At 41.6% G+C, this 26,312-nt stretch overlaps 1 protein-coding gene across 2 annotated transcripts; it reads right to left on the bottom strand.

Annotated features, from left to right (window-relative positions):
- Positions 1-476: 476 nt before the first annotated feature.
- On the bottom strand, positions 477-13,951 carry pip5k1ba (phosphatidylinositol-4-phosphate 5-kinase, type I, beta a). 2 transcript variants are annotated; one of them, XM_030084723.1, is made up of 15 exons: positions 13,849-13,951; positions 10,743-10,968; positions 10,206-10,336; positions 9,321-9,438; positions 9,047-9,199; positions 8,608-8,904; positions 7,096-7,280; positions 6,734-6,814; positions 6,033-6,081; positions 5,855-5,939; positions 5,636-5,773; positions 5,470-5,560; positions 4,178-4,274; positions 3,599-3,654; positions 477-1,508 (listed from the first exon to the last, which is right to left on the bottom strand). In XM_030084723.1, the coding sequence occupies exons 2-14, from the start codon at positions 10,812-10,814 to the stop codon at positions 3,616-3,618; spliced, it is 1,536 nt and encodes a 511-aa protein (XP_029940583.1). In that variant the 5' UTR covers positions 10,815-10,968; positions 13,849-13,951; the 3' UTR covers positions 477-1,508; positions 3,599-3,615. The 2 variants fall into 2 exon arrangements, with proteins under 2 accessions (XP_029940583.1, XP_029940584.1); XM_030084724.1 differs by lacking the exon at positions 3,599-3,654.
- Positions 13,952-26,312: the final 12,361 nt, after the last annotated feature.

Raw genomic sequence — 26,312 nt, 5'->3', positions numbered from 1 at the left:
CTAACTACATCGTTTTCAGCATGTCTGCTGTTTCTGTGGAAAATGACAGCTGTCAAAACGCTGCCGTGTGAATGCAAAACTTTTCTGATGCATTTTCACTTCAAACGTTGTAAAGTGTGTAAAGTCATAAATGCAGAATCAGTGTAACTTTCATTTTAAAAACTTTCTTTTAAACCAGATAACCAGGGTTGGCTGGATTGTGTGAGGATTTTTAGTTTGAGTTTAAACAGTATTTTTTTTTTTTTAACTGCAGGAAGTTTGTCCAAACTATTAGAGGTAAAAACAAAAACTGAACCAGTTTGAAAAACAAAGTTGTCATTAGAATAATACTCAACCGTCATTCAGACATCAGAAACTTGGCCTCATATGATGAAGAAGATATTTGTCCTTCATTACTTCTTTGTTTTCAGTTGTAACCGCCATTTTGACTTTTTTTTAATATCAAAGGACACAGCACAATACATTTCAACAAAAAAAGGAACACCAGCACATTAAATAACCATTTATTACCCAAGTATTACTTTACAATATTGCTAAAACCCAAATGAATACCTATAAATCACACACAGGCCTAACATTTTAAGGCATGTGGACAACAAGTAGAAGAAATTAAAGTTGTTTTTTGTTGTTTTTTTTTTTTTGCCTCCTGAAAGATGGACCTTTGACGAAATCTGTTATTTTAATAGATCCAAGGTAAAATGAAATCTGTGTCCAAAGCACATTAGAGAGAAAGACTCACTGTCCCGATGACCAGCTGGTATACTGCTGCCAATAAAACACTTTCCCCACGTCTCATCCTGAGTGTGAAGCAGATTTCAGTCCAACCATCCAGAACATCCAAGAGACTCCATCCTTTGTTTGGTTTTGGAGTTCTTATCATCGCTTTCACGATTCTTGATGAGATATGTACAAGTTAAAATAAAGACTGAATAATATATCAAGTGTAGTATTAACAAGAAAGAAATATGACAAATAAGAAAGATCGTAGGCACTGTGGTGCTATGAGCTAAATGCTAACTTCAGCTTCACACGTTTTATACATCAAAAATGTAATTTTACAATATTTTTAATTCAAACATAAGTGAATTGCATACCTGCCAGCTTTTTTTTTATACAACCATAATCATCAAAACATCTCTAAAAACACAGGATTTTAAAGTAACAGCTAATTTTTTAGACGCTAACACAATCACCTTCCTCAGGGAGCCAGCCTCTGGGACATTTTTAGCATCTCAAGACGATTCAGGAATCAGATGCGGCAGAAGTGTACAGTCACAGCCTTATGAGGCAGCTTTGTAGTGATTTACTGTTGATCGACGCAGTGTCGCAGTGGTTTAAACGCACAGAAACACCCTGAGTTTGACTCTGGAATGTAAGTCGGACAGACTCCCGACTTTAGAAACTGCTTCTAGTGGGCGCTCTGTCGAGGCTGAGCCGAGGTCCTGATGTCTCTGTTCTGCTGGAGGTCAAATATCAGACGAACTGGAAATGGCACTCGTCCATTCTCACTGGAAAACAAACAAGCAAGAAAAAGAAAAGAAAAGGTTTTAAACATCTAATGTCTTCATAACTAGCTTCCTGTTGGGTAATACCGCTTCCTACCACAAGGTGGTGTATTGAGTCTGTGCCAGAAGACAGGCTAAAGCAGCAGGTATTGAACCCTGCATGTGAATATCAAGCCCAGACAGATGAAAATGGAAACAACAATGGAAACAACAATGGCTTCTCACTATTGCCACCCATGGCAAGAAGTGGTCTTGCAAGACAGTATTTTATCTTTACATACTGTCCAGTGCACAGGTCTTCACATAGATGTATCTGTAGACTCTTCAATAAGTTTGTGTATTTTACACAAATGTAGATTTAATGTGATGAAACACCCTGATGTGCTTTTTGCAATTAATAGGATGCATTTCATTCTGCCTGCCAGACAGAGAATATTTCCAGAAATGATCAGCTGTCCATCAAAGTGAACATTATGCAGAGTTAACGAGTGGATACTGAATATATGCAACAAATAATATCTCCCTCAAGCAGTCCAGATATTGAATTTCTCACACAGTGCTTTGAAACGCATGACTCTTCAACTGCTTCTGTACCTTTTATTAAATGCATGTGGATAAGGATTATTATCTTGGATTTTTAATTTTATTGCAAGTCCTTCAACGGGACTTACATCTTGTATTTTAAGCAGATAGTTAAATATTGATTGATTCAATAGTTTGTCAACCATGTCACATGAATGCTACGGAAAACTGAAACAGCTTTAAAAAAAAAAACCCAATAACAATGATGCAGATTGCTTAAAATGTTTGAAACTGGAAAAAAAAAAAGCCAGGGAAGATAAGCTAAAGCAGCTAAAAATGACTAAAATAGTTTTTGTTTTTAAAATTCTGAAAAAGATAAAACAATTAGCTCAGATTAGAACTGTTAAAAATGACTAAAATAGCTATAGCATATGAAAAGGTACTCAAAACAACTGCAAAAATGATGGCCAAAATGACAAAATGAAATGTTTAAAACACGTGAAACAGCTGAAAAAAAATAACCTCAAACAATCAAGACAGCAAAAATTGTTTAAATTATAAAAATGGCAAAAATAACTAAAACTGTTAAAAATTGCCAAAATACAGAAAACAGTGAAAGCAGGTTTCAATTTTATATAACCTCTTTTAAAAAAAAACTATTCCTAATTTAAAAATGGCTTCAATGCTATCGCTACCACAACTCTGGCAAATATAGCAAAACTCCATAAATGGAATTAATGCTTCATTAGTTACAGACTGTAATTCTTCAGCATTTGACCACTCTAATGAGAAGCGGTGGGCTGTCATTATGGCCGGTGCAGAGCACAGTGATCCCAAGTCCGCTTCTCCACCCGCTACACCCTCACTGTTCATCATCACACTTCAAAAGCAACTTTAGCTTCAGCTTGAGGCTTCAATGTGTTTGATGCAAAGTGGCCCAGATTGACTCCATTCTTTATGTGGAAAACAGCCGTCTGCCCCGCTGAAGTGATGAAATGACCAGATATGGTGGAGCAATAAATAAATAACTCCACCTCCTTCGCCAGCCCGTATTGAAGCTATTTTTGAGTGAAAGTCTCAAACAGCTGGGAAGACGCAGCTCAGCTGTCGGATCCAAAAACACTCCTATTCTGCTTCATTTTGCTCAAGAAGACGAAGAAGTTAAAGGCCTGGATTGCCTTTCTGTGGAGGAGAGGGTTTTCGAGCCCCGCTGTGTTCTGTCAGAGGCTTTGGGAGCAGATTAAGTGGGACGTCTGCGGGCTTCCCACAGAGCCTGAGCAGGACCGCTTAATGTGGGCTGAAGAACGGCTTGGTTTAAGCCCGGGTAAGGATTTGTTGGTTATGTAAGAGGAGCGCTGGAGGAAAAGGGGAATTCGTGGAGGTTTCTCGGGCTGCCTGGCACAGATGTGAGGGCTGAGGGGAAGTTAACAGGAGCACAGCGAGGGGCCGTCAGGACCCCCGGGGGCCGACGCCACGACGGTATGAGAGGCCCAACGTGTGACGGGCAGCAAGAAGCATGAAAACCAAGAAGGAGGTGAACAGAAATCAACAGGACGGTATCTGCAGCTTACACTGTATAGACGCCCGATCAAGTCCAGCTGGGTGGTCTGGGTGCGACTGTGTGATGCTGAAAATGCAGAGACACCCAGTGACCCCTGAGTTCAAACATGTTTCCCAAACACACCAGAACAGAAAGAATGAGGGCAGCCTGAATGGGTTTCATCGGAAAATAGCATCGTAATATTCCAGGAAAGTCGTGAAACGTTTGGGGCAGGTGACAGCACACTGTCAGCTCACATGTCACAATGTGGGTCTGAGAGGATTTAATTTGGTTCACTTTGCGCTTTGCCTAATCCAATATTTTGCTCCCCCGCACCTGGCAAGTAAACACAAAATACATCAAGCGATGCAAAATAATGCGACTGCTCTCAACCTGGCAAAGTATCCAGTTTTTCCTCTGAAGCATGGTGCAGTAACGACTTCTCCTATAAACGTTCTTGTATTCCTTTTAACATGCATCCAGTGTCCTATAATAAGTTCCATGCGAGCTTCCTTCAATGCGATCCAGTTGTCTCAGATATTCAGAGTCATCAAGAATTTCATAAAATATCTGCAGACAAAAACAAAATGTTTGAAGAGATCAATCGTACCAAGTAGACGTCCAGCTCGGAGTCGGACTGACTTCTGCTGAGGGACGGCAGAGGATCGTCCAGAGCCAGCGTGGAGCTGGAGTCTCGTCTGTCTTCACTGTGAGGTAAAAATACCAACAAGTTATAAATAAGTGTCGGCTGAAACTATAACAGTATTTTATTGTGAATAATCTCTCCGTGAGGTCGTCTCCTGGTCTCCCACACTGAGGAAACAGTGTTTCTCTACACTGCTCTATGCAGATGACAGTCACATTTACATTCCTCTTAAAAAGTCTGTCTTGATAATGCTAAGCTTTAAACTTTCAGTTTTACTGACAACAGAGGTGGTTGATGTTGGTTTGACCTCTATAAGCGGCAGTATAGAGCACAACTCTGCCCCCACAGGTCATCAGTGGTATTACTCCATCCTTGGTGGGATATGTAGCAGATTGCACAGGTAATGAACACAAGAGATGGACAGAATACTCCTCTGTATCCAATAGCATGTTCAGTGTATTCAAGCCTCCAGAGGAAACTTCTTTTTAGTTGCAACTGCATGGATCAACTCGCCATTGCAAATCAGACACCCACCTTCTTCATCTCTTCTTAAATCAAATCTTTAAAAACAAATTTTCTCCTTGGCTTTTAACACTGTGTAATATATTAATATGCGAGCTGTTTATTTTTATTGTACTCTCTTGATTTTCATTTTTGATTGGTTTATTAAAAGCCCCTTTGGCTCCCTTTAAAACGAAGATGGATTGAATTAGTTTCCAAAAATTAGTTCAGTTCAAATCCATGTCTTAAAAACAAGAATAAACTGTTTACTTGTTTGTTTTAGTGACGATTGTCCTTCCACAGTAAAATGAACACACCTCTATTAATTTTAAGACTCTAGTTTTTTTCTGTTTGAACTGAAAATGTTCCCTTTTTTGACAATTTCCAAATAAATTCACTGTATTCAAAATGATCTGTCGTTATTCCCCAAATTCCTTGCAGTGGGAAGTGCTTCGTCTCAATCTGGAACTCTGGTGATAAAGATCCAACATTTGGATTTGCAATTGATTGACATAATAATTTTAAATTACTCAACTGATAAACCGCTTTTACTTTGAAAAATTGCATGTATGTCCAACAGTGTACATAGTGAGTATACTTGTGGCACATTCAATACGACAAGTCTATAGACAGGGTTGTTTTTAGCATCAACATCGCAGCAAAAATACATATTCTGTGGTATCAGTGCGTCCCTAAATCTTTATTGATTTCAGTCATTTGTAATGTGTGTGTTCAGTGTTCAGTGTCTCTCGTACCTGTTGTCCAGGTCGTCTTCATCTACATGGGTGGACTCAAAGGAAAGTGCAGTCCTTGGAAGCAGGTCTGGCTGTTCAGACGAGCCGTAAACTGTGACAACAAGCGAAGCCACGGATCAGTCAGGAGGTCAAAAGTCTGCTTGAGGGAATTTGATGCTGAGCTTACAGTTTCCGTCCAGGTTGTCCATGCTCTGGGCCTTCTTCTCCTCCTTCTTCTCCTTCTGGGGGGACAGGAACTCCTGCGAGGCCGACTTCATGGCGTGGAGAGAGTTCCTCTTCCTCTTGGACGACGCTCCTCTCAAAGCTGCAGCAGACAAAGAGAGCAGACTTTCAGTTTGAAGGACGAGCGTTCGTGCAGGATGCAGACTGAGGCAGTCAGACTTACGATGGAGCTTCTTAAACACAGTCGAGCCCATAAACTTCAGGAACCTGTCCGCGTAAAAACTGGGCCTGTGGACTGACACTGTGTCCTGGAAAACACAGAGCGCTGTCAGACACACAACAAGCTCATTTACATGTTATGTATTATTTAGATAAGCTGCAGGTTACAACACATTACACACCCCATCGTGGACCAGAGCCTTCCAGGAGTGCTCCACCTTCTTAATGAACCTGGAAACAGAAGAATCAAGCACATATCAGCCTGTCTGATCTTATTAATCACAGAAAACTTTTTTTTTATATATATCTTTTGAGTTAAATGTAGGCGTTAACCTCTAGGTTTTCTGTGTTGAAAAATCATTTATGCTTTAGAGGAAATGCATATAACATGCTCAGATAAATAAATAAAGTTAGTCACCATGGCAAGACAACATTACACAAAAATATGAAAACAGGAATAACAACAAATAAAAAATATTACATATATTGTATAAATAAATTGCACTGACAATTTGTGATTGAAAGACATACATACATCTAATAAAATAAAATAAAATTAATGTTAAATAAATTAAATCAAGCACAAAACTACTGTAAATTGTTTTATATAATGTAAAACATTAAAATGTTGATGTAGTTTTATTTAAATCTTTTCAAAAAGACAGGATATAGACAGAAGAGAAATAAATCATTTTAATAATGATTTTATGTTTGTATGAGTAGTAAACATTTTTCAGAAACAAAATTATTAGGACATACAGTATTTGACATACCAGTCATTATTCACAATACATATTAAAATAATACAAATAATAGTGAATTATCAAAGACCAAAATACCAGCGATACAACAGGAGAATAAGCAGTGAATACTGTGAGCTCACCTGTAAGACTGCAGGATGTCGATGATTCCCAGGAAGATGAGCAGGCTCTCGTCTTTATGTCTGGCAGGAATTCCACCCAATCTAAACAGACACAATTAATTCAAGTTTAATTCTTATGGATTATTTTGCTTTTTTTTTTTTTTTTTTTTAGCAGCAGTGTCTTCAGAATTGTGTCTCATCATTTGAGACCCTGATAAAAGTGGGAATTTAACCAAAACATGAAAGCCTTCTCATTATATTAAGTGTTTGTTTGTTTTTTTTTGCAGTGAACTAAAATCTCCCCACGTCAGACTAAACTAAGAATCTCATGTCATCTCCAGAACATGTGCCGCGGGAAATCATGAGAATTGAGGTATCCTCACGTGTCGTCGTCAGCCACCGGTTCTGGGTCCTTCACCGTCCCCTGGATGGACTCCAGGGCGGTGGAGTAGAGGACTTTCTGTCCCTTCCTGCTGTCACATCTGCTCCCTCTGCTCAGAGGCTTCCGATTCAACACGTGAATCCCCAGCAGGAGGCTGTAGTCCATGATCTTAAAGCTCTCCAGGACCTGACCACACAGAGAGGACGTGCTGCACTGATTTCACTCAAATAAAGGACAAACCGCCGCTTCAGTCTCACCCATTCAAACAAACAGTCTCTGTTATCTCCTGGTTTCCCCACATTATCCCCACTGGTTTCACAGATATATTGATATTAAGTGGTCGATTTTTTTTTTTTTTTTAACCTCAGATTCCAGGAAAACGATCATGTGATCATTTGCACATATTTGCATATTCGTCCATAACCACCAGTCCCTGGTAAATAGCTGATTAGCAGTCTGAAATCTTGAGAAGGGAATGTTCAGAATGTAACAATCCTTTCGAAAGCTTTAATCCCTGGGCCTTTTTGTATATTTAGAACACCATTTGATTGTCATGTAAGCAAAATGTCACAGCCTGTGCTTTCATTAGACCTCCTTACTGATGCAGCCGTAGGTAAGAGGGCCACAATAGCACAATACATTTTCTAATGTGGTAGAAAGTATGTAAATATATGATCCCTCGGTAAACCAATGGCATTGTCTAGAGGGGGAATCTTACTTACTGTACATAGTAAGTAATATCTGCACCTTTGGGACAACTTCACGATATATTTTCCAGAGCTGAAGATGACATTTTTAAAGAACTCTGCCATTAGAAAGATTAGAAAGATAAGAAAAGCTGCTACGGCTTTGACAGTAGTTAAATGTTCTTTTAAAAAGCTGGAAATTGACCTTTTAAACTTCAAGGCAAGTCCCTGTTAAAGAGGTTAAACCTGGATATGCAAACTGAAAGTACACTACCTAAGCCTCTGATGAAAACACTGAAGCCACGCGGGAACCTGTGTAAACAAAGAGGTCCTTCATGTTCTCCACGTTACCTAACGCGTTGCCCGCAGCCCGGGGAGGCCGTGGCACACCCGGACGAACCATGCTGCGCCCCGGAGTCCCGCTGCTCAGAACGATCACCAGTCAGGTGCCTCGCCCTGCTGGGCGCTAATCCTGTTGTTCCTCGCTAATGAAATAACAGGCGGGCGCTGACGGGGCTACCGTCACCGCTCCGGACCGGGCAGAGCTCAGTGGCATGCCGCACTTGCATAATGTTATGTTTCTTGATCTGAACCGACTGCATATCGTCAACATTTACATTTCAGTTAATTATTCCTTGTTTCATCTAGGTTTTTGATCTTTCATTAATGATCCCCAGTGGAGGAGCTCTGATGGGAGGTGGCTCGGGTGTTCGAGCCGTTTGAGTTGGTGTTTAAATCCTTTTTTCTGCCTGAAGTGTCCTTGAGCAAGACACTGACTCAGAAGAGACCTCAATATCCTGATTCTGCCCGTTGGAGACGAGACGTACCCGGCAGTCTCTCTGCAGGGTCTTCATCAGAGCGTTGTAGGTGTCCGGGTCGAAGTGCAAACCTTCGTGCATCTCCTGGAAGTCCAGGTCTTTGAAAGTCGGGGAGGACTTGGCCCGCTCTTTGCGTGAGGCCCTGCGTTTGTAGGAGGAGCCCTTCAGGTCGTACTTGTAGTGCATCTTTATGGCTCGCGGCAGCACGTTGTTCATCACCACCACCCGGACGGTGACGCCGCCGCAGTTGATGCAGTAAAGGCCGTAGAACTTGGGCAGCAGCGTCCTGGGGTTCTGATTCAGATTCTACACAAGCAGAGACAGAAACAAAGACTTGCTTTGTTGTATAGACCTCGGGTAGACCGTTGGGCCTCAAACCAAACCCGACACATTTGTTTTTGGGTTTCATTGCTAAGATATGAGGATTTTTTTTTTTGGTGTAGCTCACCATATAATAACCAGGAAGCAGCTTCTGGAGGAACTCGGCCTCCTTGTGCTGCACCGTCTTGATGATGAACTCGTCGTCGCTGGTGAGGTAGAACCAGGAGCTGCTGGCGCCGGGGTTGGACAGCTCAATCAGAGGCTCGTTACACATGGAGTACTGAAATCAACAATGAAACAATGACGCAGGAGTGTCCATTAAAAAAAAAAAATCTGAAGGATATTGTCTAAGAACCAACACGGTAATGAAAACGTGACTGTGTTCGAGTCTTCCTGCTCACCAGGTAGTCATCTGGTTTGATGCCAAAGAGCTCTCGAAAGTATCGGAACGCCAGAGGAGCGTACGTTTTCAGCCGGAAGTCTGGGAAGTGATGAGCTGGGGTGAGGTTGCTGCCCTCACTGGGAAACACACACACACACACAAAAACTATTAGTTCATGACAAAAAGCAGATGTTTTCATTGTCTTGACTGAATATCGAACTGGTTGGTGCAGATGATAAGAACTCAATCCTGTCTTCAAGGGTTTGGTTACCTTCTGAAAGGTCATCAAAATTAGAAATGGGGACATTTTATTGAATTTTTAGCCTTTTTGAGTGGTCTTACCAATTTTAGAGGATTCAGCTGCTTTGGACGTTTCAGTTTTGACATTTTTTAAGTTCTTTAAAAAAAAAGTTTTAGTTAGTTTAGCTATTGTATCCTTTTTGTGTCATTTATCCATTAATCTAGTTTTTACTTTTTCTTGTGGTTTACCTAGCTTATCATATTCATTTTTTTCTATTTTTATCTTTATTTGTTTATTTTATTTAATGAACTTTTGCTGTTTCTGCTATAATTAGGCCAATTCACCAATTTTAGCAATATGTTTTTTGAATGAGTCCTTTTAAGAGTTGGATTTTTAAAGAAACAAACAATTCAATACAGTGATTTAACTAATGTCTAATTTTGTAAAAACTTTGGGAAGCCGCTACAGAGAAGATGTGGCTCTGAGAACTCCAGGTCGCAGATTCCAGTCCATCATTGAAGTCAAGAGATGCAAAAACTGTCCATCAATACCGAGAGTTTCAGGGTTTGATTCTTAAATTTGTGGCATGGAATTCACTGTGCATGCATATTGGCTCAGTATGAGTAGAAATGCAGTGAATGTAGTGTTTGAGGGAGCAGGTACCTGGGCAGGAAGACACTCTCCACCACAGAGAAGTCCTGCATGAGAACATCTCTGTCTGGCTTGGAGCTGAGGTTCCCCACAGCGTAGCCGATTCCCAGCTGGATGGCTCCTTTCAGGGCGGCCGCTGTGGGCTGCCAAACACAACCATTCACTGTCCTGTTCAAATACAATTACCTTCTATTCAACAGTTACTGGATGGATTAACATGATCTGTCTAATCACCATTTTTCACCAATGAGCAATCTCTGTTGCATAATGCAGCTTACTGGACAGAAAAAAAACAACTGCCGTGTTCTAATTAAAATGTAATTTAAAGATCATATAATTCATCATATATGCACTGATGTTGAGTTGTGGAAATAAGCTCACAATACTCAGATTTGTGAGGTTGAATTTGATGAAATTCTCGGTCATCTGGCCTCTTGCCGTCTATTTCCTGTTCTGTAAAAGCTGCTGTATCTGATTTCCAACCATAGGATGTTTCAGATCTTTCCTCGTCTGACAACAATGCGGCGGTGAATAACGATATTTGCTCACCTTTTTATGATCCTTTGACGCTCTGGAGGCTTTGGTTCCTCTTCCCACACCGTCGGCCGTGTTTGTTGACATCTTTTGGTCAGAGAGAACTCGACTAGCGGGAAGCTGGGCTGACCTTCCTCCGATTCGGAGACCTTCTGACTTCCTTTTTTCCCCTCAGCTATGAATGGAGAGCGGTTGAACTTCAGCGGGCTTCACTGAACTGCATTTTCCAGGGACGGCGCTCCTGTAGGTGAAAGAGAGGAGAAGCAGAATTGCTCAACCTGGAGTCATTTGCATGGATGTCAATGCAAAGCACCAGAACGAGGCAGCTCTGCGCACCTCTCCGTGAGAGGCACTGCTTCCTTCTGATCTGGCGTTTGTGTGAGTCTTTACCTCCAGACTTCTTTCTCAAACGACCCTTGATCCCAGTTAAGAAGGATTGGAGAACCATTACATACCGAAATCCCCCCCCCCCAAGTTTTATAACAGTGAGCTGGCCTTTCTCGCTCATTCATGACGATAATCGTTCAGCCCTGTTTTGAAAGCTGAGGGTCACGAATGCACGACGATTAAAAAAACACTGGGAAACTTTTATTTAAATGTGACGCTGGGTTTCTATCTCGTTTTTAGATCTGCTTTCACAGGAATCTATTTGAATACAGGAAACACTTTAAAATGAGATGGCACGATGTTCATTAAGTAACCCTAATCATATAATTGCAAATACATTATTTAAATGAAGTCTTAAAACACCACAAACGTGCAAAAAAGCAACTCCTCATGAGAATAATGAGGTTTGGGTTGACATGAATATTCATGCAAAAAAAACTCAGGGGTCGTGACCTTGATGTTTGTTGCAGTAAAGAAACAAAAATCCCTCCGGCGGTCGACGGAGACGCCGAGCTCAGCAACCGAAACGCTATATGGGTTCGTGTGCTTCCTCCGTGAGAGTGAACATCGACATATTTTTTCAACAATCAGAAGTTTGCCGATTGTAATTCGCCGAGATGAGCCGCTGTTTGTTCTAAATGCAGCTCGAGGATGTGGCGTTGTGGTGTGGTTTCTTCACGGAGGGGGGGGGGGGCAAGAACCGCTTGTTTTTCAAGGATCTGCTCGGCTGTTCTCGGTGTTTTCGTGCATACGTGAAGGTGAGGAGGCGAAGAAAGGTGCTGTGACGTCAAGACTGGAGCCAGAAATGCAGATTAGCATACAGCATGTACACAATAGTCTTCGGCAGGTCATTTCAGGTTTCCTGTGTTACATACCGAAACCACAACAGCACATCTTACAGAATGAAAAACAACATAAATTTGGTGCAATTATTTAATTTTAGCTATGTTCACACTCCTGTGGAGCCACATGCGGCTCTTCTTTCTACGTATTTCATTTGATAAATGACACTTCTGCTATAATAGCACAGCTAGCTAAAGGTTTTTGAAAGGCTACTAGGTTATACCATCTGTCATTAAGACCAGCTGGCAGACAAATCAATTCACGTTTTATTTATAGAGCACTTTTCATACGTAAATATATGCTTTAAGTTAGTGCTTAACATGTTAAAACATTGAGAGAGGATAAAATTAAAAAGACATGTTCAAGAGTTTTGGCTAGTTTGCTGCAAAATGCTAAACATGATTAAAGTCTAACTGACACGCTAATATTGTTTTGTATTGTTTGCATATGGAATATGAATGAAGCTGAATGGCATAGTAATCATATCACTCTGTATCGGCAGCTAGCTGAAGGTTTGCACTCGTACTTTAAAAAAGTCGGTGCATCGCTTTTTGATTTAATTTGGTGGACTGTGGTCGTCATCTGATTTCTTTATGAGTTCCCAGTTCCTCACTCAACAGGCTGAATTTCTTTCATGGAAGCTGATGAAATAGTTTACGACAGAAAAGTAGGACAGGCATGTTTACCAAACGAGAACAGTTTACAGGATCTTATGAAATCCTCGGTTGGATTTCATGACGGTCTTTAGGCTGAGATGATTCACTTCGACCACTAATGCCGGCCTCTTTGTTCTGCTGCGATGAGAAAACCTCCTGATTCACGAGGTTCAGAATATCTGTGTCACTTTTCTATCCGATGTTAAACTGCGCCGTCCAGCAAAGTGTGGACCTCAGCGTTTTTGCGTTTACACAGCGGCGTTTTGAAAATGATGCAGTTAGCATGCTGGGCCTCGAGTTGGCGCTGTTGTCTGTTTATGTAATAAAGCCACAGGAAACATTATGCTATGAACATTAAACACTACAGAAGTTTTCTGTTTTCATAAACGAGCCTTACTGCCGCTAACATAACTTTTCTTGGTCTCCCGTTATTTTTTGGTAATTCTTGAGTAAAGTCAAAGGATTTTCATGATATTTCTGATTAATTTGTGCATTTGTATCATTCTGTTAAACCATTCTTTGTGTGATGTTTGACAAACTGACACGAGCACATCTTCTGGGAACCCAGGATATTTATAGTCTCAAGGAAGGAAATTACGATGAAGCCTGGGGGGGGCATGGCCCGACCTTCTGCTGAAACTGATGATTGCTCGCTCTATGGACACCCCTCGAAAACTGCCAATGAAAAATTTTTTCCTTCTTATTAATCTGGAATTATATCTGTCTAGCATTACAAAGACAACTGAATATATTCGCTGAAATACGCTTGCTTTGTGTCTGGTGCAACATCTTGAACTACAACCTCCAGAGTCTCCTCGATAATTCAACAGCATTCTGACATAACTTCAGAAAAGCTAACTGCGCTTCTGCTGAATCTGCTCAGGACACACAGAGTGGAGCTGTGCTCCTCACAGGTGGATATTCAGACCTGCGCCCCTTCACCAGCTCACACAGCAGCTGCAGCTCATTTGCATGCATGTAAACGACCTGAAGCACTTTGCAACTTGGAGCTGCAGACGCTTTTTTTTTTCTTCTTCTTCTTCTTCTCACTTTCTCTCTCTGTTTGAGTGAAGGGAAGTGGAGCCGACTTCCTCTCGAGATATCTGCTGTGCTCGGTCTCAGCAGGTGATGAAACGCTGACATCCAGCTCGGGGGGGGGGTCACATGCGCACACAGCGAGGAGGATGAATCCGTCAGAAAGACACCAGGCGGCGGGAGAAGAAGACGATTCTTACCTCGACAGGCATGATGGAGGGAGGACGGGGCTGCTCAGGGACACATGGAGGCTCTGCTGGTGGAATCTAACTCACAGGCTGACTTGACTGTTATGAAATGATGAGGAAAGAGCTGCAGTGACTGTAAGGCATCCTCACCACTTCCTCCCTCTCTCTCTCTCTCTCTCTCTCTCTCTCTCTCTCTCTCTCTCTCTCTCTCTCTCTCCGCCTACCTGTTGTACGATTCCCCAGCACCTCCATGACTCACTCTGAGCTGGAATCGTGAGCATTGCATTGCAGCCGTGTGGGTATAAAAAAGAAGAGCTCGCCTTATATAATGCATTGTTTCAGCACCGACTTCAACATCAGACAGCGAACGAGGAGAGATGACAGGAAACGAAGGCCGGCGCTGGACTGAACGGCACCAAAACACACAGATCTGTGTCAGATCTGCAACGCAACAAAGCAGAAACATCCTCCTTTTAAAGTTCTTAGGTCTTCTATTTATTCACAGGATGCATTAGTATGAGGCTGGTGTCAAACTACAAGTTATCCAAGCAGCAAACTGCGGCGCGAATGGCTTCCTTGAAGCCAGCCAATCAGAATAAAGCATGCTTTCAGCGAGGTGGTGTGACTAATACAGAGCAGGATAGTGAGGAAAGTAAATTTCAAAGAAAATATTGTTTTTGTTTTGAACAAATGTCTTCAGAGCGGATAAAACACAACACTGAGACCCAAGCTGAGATATCACTGATGCTGCCATGAAAGCTAGATTGATTGTGTGTTATTTTGCACATATGTCAGAATGACCCTCAATATGTCCCGTCTACATATCAGGGTCTATATTCATTTGTCTATTGGAGCATCTTCCTCCCACGAACCGATGGCACTTCAGTTGAACGTAATGCTGTTAAATTGACCCACATCATGACATTACTACAGCTGTGTGCACATGATTAAGCTGGATCTCACTATTTGCTTTTTATGAGGCGTAAGCAACGAAGTTACAGAAGCAACCGGCTTCTGTAAACAGACAAGAGTTTCAGGAAGTTGCACAGCTCTGTACAGAATCCAGGTGAGGAAGAAACACTCGTGTGTTTCTCAATATTGGCCCGAGAACAAATGATGCCAGTGTTTCCCTTCGACCTGAAGGGGAGCAGTTGCAGCTTTTGTGCATTTATTTCCTGTCTTCACTGATGTCTTGGTAAAATCTGTAATAGCTGGAGACGTTGGGTTTAGTGGTGCATTTATATATTTATAAATTACTCTAAGGTAATTTATTTTAGTCTAGTTCCATCTCCTTTCATAGTAAACTGATCTTTTTGAAATGTATTTTTTCTCCTTTTTACATGTTGAAGCACCTCGAGCTGTGTTTTCTGTATAAAAGATGCCATCTAAGTAAAGAAAACAAACCGCTCGACTCCAGGTCCTGATAGAAGACACACTCTCAAAGGTCAGCGTTAGAGTGAGTTACCTTTAGAAACTGCTTCGTTCCCGCAGTGTTTGACATTATCCAACGTGACGCTCTGAGCCAGAGGTTTAGACCCTCTGAACCATGAGGATGAATTAAGAAAAGACGTCCAGAAATGTCAAGATTACACAACGTTAATGCCACGTTATGTTATGTCACAGAACGTACACTTTACGGCTAAAACAACCCAGCCTTAAAACCACATGTAATCCAGGGGCTCAAACAGGTTGTACTTTCTTTAAAACTGCCACAAATGATCAACTCATTAATGCAAGTAGAGCATACTATTTTTTTAAATCCTAATGCTTTATATTGAGTCTTAAATGTGGGTGTTGGTGAAATTGCAGCAATTTATTTCAGGAAAAACAGCCGTCAAGGGTGTACGTGTGTTTGTTTTCACTCGGTGTTTCACAGATGTCTCTGACCACATTTGTGGAAGTCACAACAGAAACGCCTCCACACAAAGTTGTATTTTTAAGCCTCTATTCACCTGTCACTCTCTCTTTTGTCTTCTCTCCACTGAAGCTGAGGTTAGATCTGCTTCTCCAACATCATGCCGGCTCACTGCTGTTACTGATGAAACCCAACAAACACAGTGGTGTCGTCGGCGAAACGTCATGACGGGGTTGTTGTGGCTGTCAGTGTTGCTCGCCAACAGAACAGACTCCGTTAAATCATCAACTGGAAACGTTGAGGGCGGTCCTGAATGAAGAAGGAGTGTGTCTCACTCTATTTGGGATGTAGCGCAGGAATTGTTTATGAGACGTGTTGACTTGGCTTCTACCGACTGAAATGGAACCGTTTTTATTTTGTACAGGAAATTTGCTTGTCTGTCTTTCTGAGTGGCAAATTACAAAATGACTTTTGTGTTGAAATCAAGGATGTCTGATGTTAGTTTTTTCTCTTCGGAGAGAAAAGCCAGAACATTGAGGTGATCTGGTGCCGTGTGTTTTCGGAACAAGTCTCCTTGCAGTAGAGTGGCACTGAGCAGGTGCTTGGTGAAGGAAAACCTCTCCTTGGTGTGGCAGATAATGGTGTCACATATCTATGAAAGGTAAAATATATCATTTTTTTAAAATTGGTAAGAATTAGGTTTTGACATTTTAGTTTCAACAACAGGCTATAATTCTCCTTTACTTTTCTGAACTCTGAAAAATTGTGAAATGAACCAGTATGGCTTACTCTATAGTAGTATATGCATATACTCTATCATCACATGACAGTGCATATTTCAGGCAGCTCACTATTTCAAATGGCCACTGTGGCGATAAGTTGTGGCACGAGGTGGCAGCTGCTGGTGTTTGCCTCCAAAGACAAATGATGTCGAGTCTTCTCCCAGTGTCCTTCATTTCTTCGTGTGTGGCTCCTGGACAGGTTCTTGTACTCCTGACCCTCAGCTACAGAAGGAACAGCTTCCCTGATTAAACACAAACAATACACGTATAAGTTTCAAAGGCCATTAGTGGAAATTGATTGAGATAATAAGTCCAAGACTGTATCAAATGAAGTCACTGCATTTGAGAATTTGAAATGAATCTACAATACAGATAAATTCATTGTTTTAATAAGATGATGGATAAACATTAAGGACTACATATAATGTATTCAAAGAGAATCAACATTTGGGTAACTGTGTGCACAGATGCATAGCTTACCTAACAGCCTGCTTGCTGCAAATGAATCTCTGGATGATTTCTGAGATGCAGAAAGAATCAATATTTCTGAAGCTGGTTACACAACATCTATACATGTGGCATTATTTTGTGAAAGCAGGGCAGGAAAAAGCAGAAAGCTTAATCTTCCAGCATTTTCACATAGCCTCCAGCTTCAGCTCAGTTCCGGATGGTCTCCAAACACTTCATCAGATCAGCCTTGTGCTCATACACTGTGTTAACAGCGCGACTGTTGCAGTTCCAACATGTTGCCGTTGCACTTGGAAAGTGATGCGCTACCTCCTCATGGATGACTGCAGTTCTCTTACTTGACTTGGAAAAAAGGAAAAAAATCCCCCCCAATGTCAGAAAGAAAGTGACTGATCCGAGGGATGTGGGATGTGGGATGTTGCATTACTAAGTTTAACTGGTGGGCAATGAACATGAGTCCTGGACCTCACGCTGAACTCCTGCAGCGGCTTTTCTCATCGCTGATGCCCCATCATAGGCCTGGGCGATCAGCTTATTCTCTTGTCCCTCAGGAAGGACGGTGTGAAGCCTTTCCAATAACACATTGGCGATGGCGCCTGCATTAGCACTGGAGAGCTTAATAAAGTAAAAAAAAAAAAGTAAATAAAAAAACGCTCCTGGACATTATGGCTTCTGTCAGTGTATCTTATTATGAAGACTAACTGGCAGTGTGCGGAAATATCAATAGTTTACTTGAATGGCTAAAAAGTCAACTGTTTTTACTTCATCTAAGGCTTCATCCAGTGGCTCGTGTTAGGTGCCTCTGACGGTGATCCTTCAAGTCTCGGTCAATGGCTGCCATTAAGTTAAGGAAACCTCTGAAAATTCTGAAATTTCTGAAGTACAATGCAAGTTCAAAAGCACCACAAAATGTAATGCAATCAATAAGTTCAGGCAGGATATGACAACTCTTATCAACCTCCTCATTGTGCCTTCTTACCGCTAAATGGTGTCGTCATCCAGTCGCGCTGCTATGCTAACCTTTCCCAGAGCCGCTAGCTTGTCACAGTTTTCTATTTGAACTCTTGATTGTTCATAATTCTTAATGTGTTTGAAGAAATCAGTTTGTTCCGACTGTGTCCACGTTAAATCCAAGTTAAAAAGAATACAAGGAAAACAGAAAGTGCATTAGCGATTTGTCTCGATTTGCGCTCGAACCAACTCCTACAAAACCTCCGGTTGTAGATTTTTCCATCTTAGTTTGCTGGTTGATGATAAAGTTGGACTTGTCAGGTCCCAGCTCCTTAACTCGGAGTTTCTCCTCTACAGGCTTTCTTGAAAACGGAAACGGAATGAAGCTGCACCTCGCTCCTTAAATCTGCCATCATCCCGCTGACTGACCAACTGACCCTGCACAAGCCTTTTTTCCTTTTTTTTTTCACCTTAAATCTCCCACTAGGAGCAACATTTTCAACACCCCAAGACCGCCACTTTTCTGTTTTCACTTGAAAAAGTCGTCTCGTAAGTGGGACCTTGGCTGAAGGTTTCTTCTCTGCACATGGATGGAACTCATTTTCGTTCAGCACATACAGCCATCTTGATCTTTGATTATGGTAGCAAAATAAGCTTCGAACCAATAACAACACTTTAATTTAAAAAAAATAAAAAATAAAAAATTTAGTAAATCTGTATTGTAGGACATGAGATGTTCTTACAAACTGAAATTTTACCTAATACATTATTTTCTACCAATTTCATGCATATCCTCACAAACTTTCCTTCAAGGACTATTTCCTTAAAGCTATAACGCTATTTTATGAGCAATAAGGCTTCTTTCAATATTGCCATTTTTAGGCTCGGCTAGGCTAGGCTATGCTAAACTTGGCTAGGCTAGGCTACGTGTATTGCTTTCTCAGTTTTATTTCATGACATCTACTTTTGCTCAAACTGTACGACATCCCCAGCAGTAACATTAGCAACCACAGAAGATCATCCCTCTGTAACATAATCCATCTACATGATGCAGACAGCCTTCAGTTATTTTGTAATGATAAGAAAAGTTCAGGTAAAAAACAGAAAAAGTTAGCTAGCGTGAGCTGTCATGCCACAAAGGTAGAAACTCAAATATCTGAAATCTTACAGGGAGCAGGTTTAATTTCTAAATCTGCTCTGTAATTATGAATTAAGTACATTAAAAACTGTGAAAAGTGTTTGTGAATAACATCATATCAGTTGTTTTGTCATGCGATTCCTGCTTGTGAGAGGACTTGTTGATGCAGCTGTGATCCTCAGGCAGAGTCGGGGTGAGGGTTTAGCCCTCAGCGCTGCTGGGAGGCTCTCAGACACCTGAAATAAACACAAACAGAGAAGAAGAAAAGCCTGTGAGCATACGGGGAGAATAGCACAGGCAGAACCTCGTAGCACACGTCATGCTTCAGTCTTTATCCAACATCCAGCGAAACCGTTATCGGAATTTATCATGGACGGGTAATAATTCAGAAAAATGAAGCTCCTCACTCGCAGCAAGCTGTTTCTCCAGGCGCTTGATGTTCTGCAGCCGTCTGTTGATGACTCTGTCCCGGGCTGAAACCTCAGAGGTCAGGCTGGCGAGCCGTCGGGCTTGTTTATCCACCAGAACCTTGAAAATATGAACGCTGAGAATAGATCGACCTCTAACTTCCTGAAATCCTGCTGCAGACTGGAGCTAGCAGTGAGTTTATCCTGTTTTCTAGAGCTCGTCCTTCTCACCCTGATGGTGCCGGAGTCCATCGTCTCAGCCCGGACCCCGGGCCTGGGCTCGGCCAGGTTCTTCCCGCTCTGGAGAATCCGTATCATCCGCCGCTGCATGGCCCGCTGCTCCGCCCCGAGCTCCTCCAGCTCCTCCTGCAGGTCCCGGACCTCCCTCCACAGGCCGTCCCGCCTGGCCGCCGCGATCTGCAGGTCCTTCCTCACCTGGACCACCGATCGTTCGTCACAACGGGAAAAACAACAAAACTTCAAAGATCAAATCTTAAGGTTATCATGGCTCTATTTTACCGGTCCGGTCGTCTCAAGATGAATTTGGGTTGTTGGTTTGACGCCTCTGATCTCAGACAGATACCATAGATGTTCTACACCTAATAAAATTAATTTGCTAGAACTTGTGTTTGCATTGGAAACATCTCCAGTATTAAGTCAGAGTGAATTGCAGGGATAAAATGCAGTTTTTGAAGAAATGAACCACTCAAGGGCAGCAGGTTGAACTGTGCAGGGTGGAGGGAGAGTTCCACCCTGCTGACAGTGTCTTGTTAGGGTCAGAGGGCACCTGATGACCTTTTCTCCCTAATGCGGAGGTGTTCTTTACCTGGATAATGAGGTCAATTTTAAGGTCACCTGGGAGTAATTCAGTCAAAATACACTAAAAACATGTAATTCAAGTGAATATGTAAGATTAAAATACATTAAATCATTAAAGCATTTCCATCCTATGGATTTATATCCACTTTTTGGGATTTTTTTTTCAATATTTAGGTTTGTTGAATTCATTTTAATTGGGGTCACTTCATGCAAACCGATATTATCTTGACTAAGGCAGAAAAAATTGACCAAAAAACATTCTCTTTAATTTCTTTTATTCTTGCTTCCAAAAATGCTAAATTTAGGTTGATTTTGTGATGAAATCAATATGGTTCCCCTGCAGTGAATAGAGTACAAATCACACTTACCCCTATTAAAAAAAAAATCTAAACAAGTCAGTAAATAAGCAAGTCAACCAAAAACACACAAAACTGCATAAATATTCGTACTTCTGAGCTGCGATGTCCAGTTTTCAGAATCAGAGAGGCATCGAGGTTTGATGAATGAGTGTAAAGATGAGAAATCCTTGAAGCTCTTCCTCCTCCTCCTCTTCCTCACCTGCCTGTGGGCCCGCCCGGTCTGTGCGCTCTGCTTCTGCAGCCTCTCCAGGGCCTTCGCAGCCTGCTTGAACTGGACGGACACCGCCTCTCCCTCCTTCTCCAGCAGGGCCACGCTGTCCTGCACGCCCTGCAGCAGGCGGCCCAGGCCCAGGGACAGGACCCTCAGTTGGGAGGCGGGGACCTGGTCAGACGGCGGGCCTCGGCCGGCCTGGCAGAGTCCCACCAGCAGAGCGCTGAGCCGCAGCGCTCGGATCACACTCATGGTGCTCGCTCCACTGTGGAGCCTCCGTCTGAGGGTCTGAAGAGAGCAGCTGCCGAGAGGAGGATGTTTCTGATGCCTCCTGAGGAGAACCGCAGGGGGTGGGGGGGTTCCTACACTGAGGCATGAGCACAACACGAACCCTCATTCTGTTCTTTATGTACACTTAGTTTCTTCCTCTCCCTCCACCAAACTGTCTGATCACTAATTCCTCTAAATGCTAAATCTGTAATTTAAACCAAAATGAGCTGTTCACATATTCAACCTGGTTGAACTTTTCTGACCCTTCTCTTCTAGAAAACAGGCCTGTGGTGGAGTTTCACATGGACACAGTGCAGCAGAGCTATCTAGTGGCCATATGAGGAGCTGCAGCTGAAATATGTTTTTACTCTGAGGTTTTTCACTTTAAATATGTTGTCTTTCTTTATTTATTCCACTCTGAATTTTCTGGAGAACCTTCAGAAAAAACTCACATGCACTAGATCAGTGGGGTCAAAGACAATTTAGCTCACAATTTCCTCCTGCATGGGCTGCACCTTTAAAATGCTACCATAATAACCTCTAAATGCAAAATAATACAATTTAAAGTTAAGATAATCATCAGTGACAGATGTCAGTCAGTTGGTTTTTATGGACCTGATCTACTTTTAAAGAAACATGATGAAGATCTATAAAGAGTAGCCATAACAGGTAAAGAAGAGGAAACCTGGCACATGTCCCAGATCGCACCAAACACTGGAGGAAGTTTACATCTATAGATTATTGTACAATCTGCACGTCATTTCCTGCATCTGACAATGTTTGTGCTGTTCACCTGCTTAGAAACAGGAAAAGCAAATCAGACCAGTCTTCTGCAGAGCTGGCTTTTATGATCAGATATTTTTGTATTATATTATATTATATTATATTATATTATATTATATTAAGTATTATTATTGTGATGCAAATCATCTAAAGTGCACAGAACCCTCATTTAAACACTGTTGATTGTGTATAAAGTGACTTGAGATGTTAATTTCACTTGATTCCCTACAAAATACGCACTACACAATTGCAATTTTTTTTTTTTTTAATTCAAATTCTTCATAGGCCCAGAGATTATTTCAAATTTGAGCCACTTTCAGGCCTGTTTTGGCCCACAGGCCTTATGTTTGACACTCAGTGCAGTGACTCATCACTTACTGCACTGAAACATTATCCTAATACTCCATAACGCATCTTTAAGTAATGTTGTGATGATGATAATGTAATAATCCTGTCTGAGCCATGCAGGTGAACGTAGCTGGAAAAGAACAAAACACTTCACTAAATCTAAGAAATCCTTTTCTCACTAACTGTTTCGCCTGAAAACATCCGTTTTTTTTTTTTGGAACAAATGGCCTGAAATGAGAAAAATGGGGCCCTGAACACGTCTTCCTACGCTCAGGCCGGAGCTGAAAGAGCTGCTTTGTGCCAACAAGGCGCAGAGCAACAGACCATTCTTTGAATTGTTGTGGAGCCAGTGCAGGCCTAATGCACAAACAGCACTATGTCAACTCATAAAGCCTGATTTATACGCGGCCTCAGCCCCCGGCTTCCTCCTCCTGTTCCGGACGCAGATGGAGGCTGCAGTCAGACGGCGTCGGTCTGCGTCGAGGAGAGGACAGGACGCCTCTGTACAGTAAGTCCACCTGCTTCCCTTTTCTCTTCACCGCTCAAACAAAAGCAGAGAGAGATCTCTGCAGATAGTGTGCATGTGTGTGATCAAATGTGACGGTTAAAAGTGTTAATCTGGCTGATTTGACTCAGTACTTCTGCTAAACACATTTTTAATGCAACTTTTATTGTATAAACTTTCACCAAATGTGCAATTCTGACTCACTATTGGATTTATATGTTTCAAGAATGGTTGGTCTCTCGCTCCAACAACACATCATGCAAATGAAGGCGATTCCAGTGCAATGAATGATATGCAAAGTGCTGATTGCTGTGATACTGAGGAATAAGGTCCAAACATCCCATTTTCTGATGAATTATTTAAATCTCAGGATGTGATGATCTCAAGTGAAGAAGAGCGGCTCTCTCTACGTTTTATGAACTCTCTGATGTTTTTGGGATTTGCAGAAAATTAAAAGTATCATCAATGATGTGCAAGTTAAGGGGGATTTGATTTTAAAAGTGAGTAGGAGCGGTCATACCTGTTTCATTGTATGGATGTTTTGTAGTTGTTCATTCAATTCTAAATGTGGCACCTCTAGTAAAATAAATGTTGAACTCTGCTTAGTCCACTTATGAGCTCTTCATTGTGACGGAAAGGTGGGATGCTGGGAGAAAATACTCTGGTTTTTCAACATCGCCTGAAAACATTAAAAAAAAGAGGAAGAAACAGCAGAGTTAATAGTCTGTGAACAAAGACTATCCCTGCCATGACCACATGGCAATGATGGATTTGTTCTCTTTTTCTTTGCTTTTTTCCTTATTTTCTACCTTTTCCTTTTTTTCTTCTTTCTCCGCTGACACACTTATTAGGGGAAAAAGAAAAAAAAGAGGAAAAGATCAAACAAATGAAGAAAAAGATGAAAAAGGGGAAATAAAGAATTAAAACAAATAATGTGATAAAATATTCGAATCAGTATTTAAACACCATTTCCCAATGATTTAATATATTAATACATAATAGAAGGAGCATAATAATGTATTTGAAAGTGTTGAGAAAATCCTCTCAGTCTACACTGATGCATTTTGTATTATTACTGAATATCCAGATACATGATTCACAAATGTACAACATTAAAAACACACATGAATGCATGAACTTCGTAACCACATCAAGATAAAAAACTTTTCTGGAAGCATTTCTGTAATTTTCTCATAAAAAAAAAAAAAAACCCCAAAAAAACCAGGCAGAGTAGATCTAAAAGTCTGTACGTCAGTCTGAGCGTTGCTCAAATCGAGGAGAAATTCAATGAGGAACCTTCAAGGTGAAAGGTCAACGCCTTGAAAGTAGCTCACGTCTGGAGATTAAACAAAGTGACGGCCGTCTGAGGTCACATGACTTCATCCGCCGCCGTCTCTTTTAAATACAGCAAGCAAATGTGCTGCACAGATACAAATCTATACAAATGTACAACAAGCAGTCTGAAGAGAACAGAGATCGACACAAACAGGACTGACTCACAAAATGATGCTTTACAGTTTCTTTTAGGTCACATTATGAAATGATGGTGCATTTTACTGGAAGCTTAATGCTCAGATTTCCTGCTGTTGCATTTATATTTACTCTATAAAAGTCCAGGCTGGAAGCATTATTTTACTGGACTGGTTATTTCAACAATGCCTCTTAGAAACAGTCTATTTTTCTTGTTTCAACGGGAGCTTATTTGTTTAGACGGTGCGTTTATAGGATGAGCACCAGAGCTGAATATGAGCATTGCTTCCAATAAAAATATCCAAATCTTTCCTGCCATTTCCAAATGAACCTTGTTGGAAGTATATGAAATCTAAAAATCCATTGCGCAAACAGCAGGCCAGTGCAGCGTTAAATGTTCCATAAATAAAGTGATTTTGAATCACATACAAAACTGTTTTTATGAATTTATCAAGTTTCAATTACAGTGTAGGAAGGTAAACATCTCAGAACATTTTCACCTGTTTTTCTGCCTGATTTTAGTGATTTGGTCCTTCTTTTCCAACATTTTTCAGACACTTTTGACATTATAGGATAGAATCAAATGGAAAAGAATACAATAAAACAAAAATATTAGCATGTACAAGGCTTAATGGCGACTAATATGAGGATGAAATGAACCAAAACTCAGCAAATATAGTTTATAGGGAGGCCCTACGGAGTTTCATAGCCAAAGGAAGGAAGCATTTTATCTTTTTTCTAAACTGTTTTGCTTTTCCCCCTAACTTTTAAACTTTTCTCTTTTGAAAACTAGTCGCTTTAGCACTTTTCCTCATTGTAGTTATTGTGCCTCTTATTAATTTAGTTTTTAAAGATTTTCTGCTTCTTCCTTCTCCTGTTCAGACATGTCATGTTCTTATTGCACTTATCACCTAACAGTATATACATTACTTTCAAATAAAGAAAACATTTAAAGGCATCAGGTACCTCTAAATGTTTCTGTCATGGATAATACACGGCGTGTTCGGAGTGTGTGTGCAGATGTATTCCAGGAATGTCGACCTCGTCTTCCGCTCAGGTGACTCCACAAAGCTTCTTATACAATCTTTCTGTTGCCGGGTCCCGACTCTTTATCGAGGCCCCAGCAAGTCAAGCATGCTCTGGCCCTGACTCCCCGGGGTCGGGGAGGTCAGAGGTAGCGTGGCTGAACAGCTGGCGGGGTCACATGCCAGGACCGTGCCTGGTATGTCCCGCCGCCGCGGATCAAACGTGTAAAAAACCCAAACCCCGGCGAGCGGGACCGAGCATGTTGTCTTAGTGTGATTCCCATTAGCCGAGCTCCGGCGGGCACATGCTCCGCCGCTAGCCGCTCCGCACGCCGCGGGATCGGGGGGCGGGGGTTCACCGGCGCGGTTGCGTAGGAGCGGGCGAAGAGGGAATTTACTGTGGAAGTGCTCGACGCGATGCGGGGCTTGAGGGCTGAGTGGCAGGTTTAGGATGCAGCTGTGCAGCAGAGTCACGAGCCGCAAATCATTACTGACCGGATGATTTATGCTCTGTCGGCGTGGCCTTTGAGCCGCTTTAACATCCCGGCGCAAACATTCAGACTGCGTTCCAACAAAAAGGCGAAAACCGACTAAGTCAACATCATGTGTTGTTTTATTATTCTTCCTTCGGAGGCTCATTTGTCATCTGCTTGTGATGAATTGTGATGATTAATAAGTCAGGAATCCAGACCACAGTGCAGGGAAATATTTTCTTTGATGTAGTAAAGTAAGTATTTTACAATATGAACTTTACAAATATTTAAATCATAGTACATTTTTAAATGTTGACAAAGCAGCTGAGATTTCCTGGGAATTGAAAATGATACATCTCGTCTATACACCACCAAATAACAAGTTCCTGTCATTTTGTATCGCATGAAAACACTTTTCATGACTTTAAAATAATGTGCTGTAAGTGAATATTGGATCAGGGCAACAATAGTTATGTGTACTGTGACCTCTAGTGGCCAGTGTCATGATGGCAGGAGCAATGGAGAAAGTCAAACGAAAAACCCAAACAAATGATAAACTGCACCAGGATGAGGTTGTATCGGGGATCTTTATGAGCACGACTAGCTTGTGCA

Source organism: Salarias fasciatus, assembly GCF_902148845.1.
Source record: "Salarias fasciatus chromosome 7 unlocalized genomic scaffold, fSalaFa1.1 super_scaffold_4, whole genome shotgun sequence".
Taxonomy (NCBI): Eukaryota; Metazoa; Chordata; class Actinopteri; order Blenniiformes; family Blenniidae; genus Salarias; species Salarias fasciatus.
The sequence above is the reverse complement of the archived record's forward strand: the minus strand, read 5'-3'. Positions and strand labels throughout refer to the sequence as shown.